This window comes from Echiichthys vipera, assembly GCF_963691815.1.
Source record: "Echiichthys vipera genome assembly, chromosome: 9".
Classification (NCBI taxonomy): Eukaryota; Metazoa; Chordata; class Actinopteri; order Perciformes; family Trachinidae; genus Echiichthys; species Echiichthys vipera.
The window spans coordinates 15,725,778-15,732,325 of record NC_139834.1 but is presented as its reverse complement, the minus strand read 5'-3'; the positions used below and the strand labels follow the sequence as shown (position 1 = coordinate 15,732,325).

At 40.1% G+C, this 6,548-nt stretch overlaps 1 protein-coding gene across 1 annotated transcript in view; it reads left to right on the top strand.

The window, feature by feature from the left end:
• Window positions 1–382: 382 nt before the first annotated feature.
• The window catches only part of cacna2d3a (calcium channel, voltage-dependent, alpha 2/delta subunit 3a), a gene marked incomplete at its 5' end in the record, with an annotated part of 110,899 nt that continues 104,733 nt past the window's right edge, over window positions 383–6,548 (top strand). The window contains 2 exons of the mRNA XM_083919830.1: window positions 383–507; window positions 894–975. Coding sequence (XP_083775956.1) covers window positions 383–507; window positions 894–975 — 207 coding nt within the window. The remainder of the gene's footprint in view (window positions 508–893; window positions 976–6,548) is intronic.

The following is a 6,548-nucleotide window of genomic DNA, read 5'->3' as shown; positions in this document are numbered from 1 at the left end:
CTGCTTGCGGGTGAGGTCGGTCAAAGAAAGCGACTAAGCAGACTTTCCCTGCAGGAGGAGTAGATCTCCGACTTTCCGCCGGGCAGCATAGCCGTGTGCACCGCACCGGTCAGCGGGGCCACACCGCGGCACTTTGGACAACTCACACAGCTGAGGATCCTGGCGTTTGCCAAGGCGCATCGCTCATCCGCGCCCCGCACCAAGAACAACTGAACACATTACCATGAGCGGTTTAGTCAGACAGTATAGGTGACTTTTGATTTTATTCATTTCCACCCCTTTTTCTTTTAATTTTTGCATTCTGTGGAGGGGGGAAATCCACGGTGGCAACATAAGCCCAAAACTCGCTCTGTGCGCGTTGGAAGGGTATTTTTTGCCCAAGATGCAGGTGGATCGGAGCTGCGTGGTTTCCTGTGCGCGGGGCGCGTGTCTGCTTTTACTTTTCTCAACTCTAAGCACCAGGGTCAGTGAGGTGGGAGGCACCCACCAAAGCATCCCTCCGTCCGTGTAAGTAGATGCTCTTTTTGCATCTCTTATATCTCTAAGTTTCAAAGCAGAACTTCATTAAAAATACCCCAGCTAATAGCTTATTGCGATCAGTCCTTGAACAATTTCCCCCTGCAGTTTAATGGTGTGTTTATTGTGTTATACCTCCCCTTTTCCCAAATTTCTTTCTATTTGTTATATTCAAGAAAAAAAATGTAAAATTGTCAGGGTTGCAAATGAATGCTCTTGCAAAAATATGCCAAAAAGCAGACTAGTCAGTACTTTTCGAGTAGGCGTGTTGATCGTTAATCTTAGTTGTGGTCTTTATGTATATATATATATATTTTAAAACAGTTTCTGATTTCTGGCTTGTCTTTGTGCTGTGTGCATATGTGTGCTGTCTGCAGTGTGAAGCTGTGGGCTTCAGCTTTTGGGGGGGAGATGAAGTCCATCTCGGCAAAGTACTCCGGCTCCCAGCTGCTGCAGAAGGTGAGCAGTTTTATTGTCTGATTTTGAAATGGAAAGTACAGCCTGGAGCCTCAATATTCCTAAAACATTTTTCAAATGTCCGCATGACAGAACTTGAGCAGGGTTTTCATGTGGGCAGTTTGACTCACTCAAAATATTTGAGAAGAGGAGAAGAGATTTTCTTTTAAAAAGGAGCTATACTGTCCTTGAAATTAGTTTTTTATTAAACGAAAAAAAAAAAAATTCCAGCGTGTAAGTACACTCAGGGACACACAGACTCCAGATTTTTCTTTTGCAAAGCTGAAATTATGTGATAGCCTACTGTGTGCAAAGTAACTGTTTATTTAAAAGCTTACAGATACCCTTTTGAGAGACTTTTAAAATTGCTATGTGGATGTGTAAAGATCAGCATGAGAGGGAATGATTGCTGATGAGTAATATTTGAATTGAGAGAAATGTCACTCTTCATCTCTTAAACTGCAGGACCCATGCTTTTTAGCCACTTGAGAAACGTTAATGCATGTTGACTATGAAGGCACGGATTTCAAAAGCGTATTCAAATCATGCTCCTTTTAAATGGGTGTCCAATTCACAAGCTCTTCGGCAGATGCATTTACACACACGCGCACACACGCGCACACACACACACACACACACACACACACACACACACACACACACACACACACACACACACACACACACACACACACACACAGGCACACACGGATATACTCTCCTGAAAGCTCAATTTTTTCGCTATGCGACTGAATGTTTCTCACACAGTCACAAACACCCCTTTACCTCTTTTCATACCTCTCTGCAGTCTGTTCCCATTGCTCTTCCACTCTGCTTTGTGGCAACATTTGAGTGTGATGGAATGCAAATTCTCCTAATGGAGGGTCAGTTGATGAAGCTCGAGTTAAAAGTGGCTAATGGATAGCCCGTGGATAAAGGGCCAAGCTGAAGCTAACCTCTCAGCGGGATAGACACAGACACAATGTTGTGCCTGGGGCCATTAGTTCAGAGTCCCTGTGGATCCAGAGACCCACTGTGGTCTGTGGCTGCAGTTAGGTGTCACGCAGCCCAAACTACTGTTCTGATGTGACATATACTTACATGCGTACCCTTTACATGTGTGTACACATACAGAGCCCCCTCTCCCTCACACATAAATGTATGCACATGACCACACACTGCATATTCACATGCACAGTCACATAGACACATATGGGCTTATAGTGTGGATTTCATCAGCCACTCCGAAGCCAGAGGAGTGGTGTTATCTACTTGGTAGGATAACCCCCCCCCCCCCCCCCCCCGTTTCATCTTTTCCTGCCTCCAAAAAGAAGATAACCCTCCCACAGAGTGACGACCTCTTTATGAAATGCAAATGAAGGCCGCAGGGTTAATTGAGCAAAGAAAAGACTGGAGACCTCTTTGTGGGAAAAGTGCATTTTTTACACCAAACTGGTAGGTTGCAAGTGTAGTGTTATTCACTGTGCCCACTTGCTGGATCACACAGTATCGTCGGCTGTGCAGGGTGTATAAATGCAAACGTATTCACTCGCAGGCTTTTGGCAACACGTCTCAGTGTCCTGTATGTTTTGTTTTGTGGTACAGTCAAATAGCTCTTGTCCAGGAACACTGAGGAGGGACCACAGTTCCCCTGAGGGCACATATGCTTTTGAATAGGCAGAAAGAATGAGGGATATACACTGTTGTACATAGAGAGTTTGATGGAACCAAGGAGAAAAGACCTAGGTTTTAGTGTGTGTGTGTGTGTGTGTGTGTGTGTGTGTGTGTGTGTGTGTGTGTGTGTGTGTGTGTGTGTGTGTGTGTGTGTGTGTGCTTGTGCATGTGAGAGAGCGAGCGTGCATGCATGTTTCCCCAGGGCAGGGGACAGATGGACTCTCTTCAGTTATCTCTCTGACCCTAGTGTATCAAAAGTCTCTTGGAAATAACCACACACACACACACACACACACAAACACACACACACACACACGCATGCACACACTCATACACAAATGCTCTTAACCTGAATCATGCTGCATAAATAGACACACAAGGAATTCTTTGAATTTACAGCCATTTTGCTTTCAGTCTTGGTATGTCCTGATTAAAATGTTTTATACTGTAACTGTAATACAATAGTTTGGGGTCCCCTGCTAAAGCTGCTGCCCCCGCGACCCGACCCCAGATAAGCGGATGAAGATCAGATGATGAGATGATGAGATGTAATACAATAAAAAATCTTTTTTATTGAAACATTACATTCAGTATTTTCAATAATTCATGTAGATGCTTACAGTAATTTTAGTTTGTGGGATCAATTCTGAACACATGTATGAATTGGAATAGTCAATTATTGGATGACTACTAAGTTAGAAAACCACATTATTCATAGAATAACCTAGGGTTCAGGAATTAAACAAATTGAAATATTTGAAAATAATGACTCTGATTCAAATAAGCCCATTTGTTTATCGCTGTTTTGACAAAATTTAAAATCTTGCATCTTTAAAAAAAAAAAATCCTGTTGGATCAGATTTGGCCTTTCATGCAAACCCGTCTCCTCTTTCCTCTCCTCTCCTGTCCTGGTCTGTCCTTCCACGTCACAGCCCGCTTCCTGTATCCATCGGAAACGGGTCTTCTTTCAAGGTTATACCAGTCAGAGCATATGTGTGTGTGTGTGTGTCCCTGAAGACAAAAAAAAACCATGATCAATAACGCCTTCAATTTGTGACACAAATCAGACATTAGCAGTATACATATCATTGTATGTACAAATACAATACATGTGCATGTAGCACACTGTACACTTTACTGCGTACACTACCAATACAAAGGACAGGAGACTTCTTTTTGAGACACATTAAACATCTCCTGCTGATAGTTAGAATTAGCTCTGTGTGTTTTACCCTCTCCACTGCTATTCTGTTGAAATCTTTAATTTCATGTATCATTGAGCAACCTGTCTATATGAGCCAGCCTGGCTGTGATGGCTGAGTCTGTGTGTGTTGTTGACTGGACGAGTTTTCACTTCACTGATGTTATGGCTTTCTGGAATCAAAGTAGTGGGACATTATGCCACGCTGAAATAACTTCAAGCCTCTTGGTAATGGAAGATGGAAGACAAATGATCATTCTGTGGGATCGCCATAGCGGCTGGCTGAAAGTTATCTGTGCACGTCTGCTTTCCTATTTTTAAAAGTATAAGATGTAGGCAGCATGTGTATGTATGTGTGTTTGCAGTTTGTGTGTGTGTTTGTGTGTGTTTTAAGTTTGCATACCTGCTCGATAACACATACACTGTATACACAGGAGAAGATCAGAGGATGATAGGAAGGTGTAATGATGTGTGACAAGAGTATGCTGGAATCGATTTGCCTGGGTGGGGAAGAAGAGAGAGAGTGAGTATGTTTCTGGGTGTGTGTGCGTGTATGATGTTCTCTACCATTCTCCTTTACCACCAAAGAGTTTAATGCAGCAAACCACTGACATGTTGACATGCTCATAATATTCCTAAAGAATGAGAGAAAAACAGACAAAGTGGAGTTGTTCCTCAAAAAGAAGCAGCAAATGTGGAATATAAACCAGTATTAAAGTTGTCCAGCGAAGTGAAGAGACAAATGGTTTAGATGCACATGTGCATGCTGGGTTTATGGAGGATATAGAGAATAAGGGAGGAGAACAGTGGTGTAGCCATCAGCTTTGAAACAAAGTATTCTTTTGTTGTCACTAAGTGATTTAAATCAAACAAATGTACCAGCATCAACTGAAATCTAGAATAATATGCACCTTAACGTCCTAACAAAACAAGAAATAGAAGAAAAAAATACTTTTTCTGAGTACACGATTATTATGCAGACAGTTACTAGCCTTGCGGTACACACTGTGTGCAAAGCTTTTCTCTTTTTCTTTTTTTTCCCCACTTCCTTAATAAACGATTATTATTATAATTGTGCGCATCAAAATAAAATAAGTGTCTTATAAAACAAATTTCAGTGCATCTCCTTAAAGAATAAGTAAAAATAAATAAAACAATAAAGAAAAGGTAACAAAACATCAACAGGGCACTATTTTACATTTTAAATTGTGTAAATACATTTTATTCTTGGTTTGTGTCATTTGCCTTGAACCTGAAATGCTTCCACACAATGGATGATGATCCGATTCTCAGGACAAGCCCCTGGGCCTCACCCTCTGCTACATTAGACATTTTTTTTTGTTTTCTTTGTTTAGATAGTTTTTCGCCTTCTGACCGGCAACTGCTATCTGTTGTGGAGCTTTCCCCACGTTAGCTGTTCAGTGGCTGTCGACTAGAAACTAAGCGGCGTGGTGAGGCAGGGAACAACTGTGATTGGCTCATGGAGGCACGTGATCAGGCAGTGGTTACAGAGCGTCAAAGGCTTAAAGAAAGAGTGTTTTCTCTATCACTCTGAGGAGCTAGATTGGCTTTGCAAAAACAAAAAAACTTTGATACGGAGTGTTGCATTTTAAATATCGTTCGATCACGCAAATTTGATTGTGGAAAGCGAAAATCGCAATCGCAATTAAAATTTGATTCATTGTGCAGCCCTACCTGTGCAGTATTTATACAAAATACCATAGTATCACTGACTGATAAAAATTAATAGAATAAAAAACGATACCTACCAGTGTCATCTTTTCAAACAATAAGAAAAAAAATTGCTTTCTTTTTTGGCTTCAATCTGTATCAGTCAACTATAGGTGTACAGCATCTTTCATACAGATTAGTGTAAAAAGAACTGCATATCATTTTCTTGATACCAGTTTAATTGGCATTATTTAATGGGCTGTCAAAGTATATAATAAACCCAAGAGACCAGTGAATTCTGCCGTACATCCAGAGTTAAGTGATTTACACACAACAGGGATATGTTTTGATCCGTTGGAGATCTTTCTAAAGACGTGTTTCACAGAAACATAATTTAATATTTCTACAGAAGGCATGTTTGTCTGTGTTGGAAAAAAAATCAATTTTTTTTCTGAATAAGGTATTTCAGTCACACTAACCAGATTTAAGAGCATGACTAATTATCTAATTTAGAAGTGGAAATGATTATGCATTTCGGTTTTTCACGTTCATTTAAAATTAATTACATATTTGGATGACAACAGTGGGAGAACGATTCTTGCTGTGCGCGGATGAGTTTTAAAAAAGACTTTGCACTCAGTACTTTTATTTAACAGCGCTTAAAGTTTTAATATGATTTAGTATTCATTTGATTTATTTCCAAATGTTATGCACTTTTTATACAAATTGATGTATTTGAAGCACCTTTCATTTCTTATAATAATGGGCCTCTAAGTGGTTATTTGTTAAAGTAACATTGATAAACTCAATACTACATGATTTCTGTGTTATATTGGGAACATTAACATGTGTGAATCTTAATTATCTGAGAAGGAGTTAACAACTACAAATACTCACAAATGAGACATATTGTAGTAATTTATTGGATTAAGCTGTCATTTTTCAGCGGTAGTTTTCAAGCCAAACATAAAAATAATTTAGGTCCATACTATTTTTCCGCTAGAAATACATTATTGGAGAAGGGCTTTAG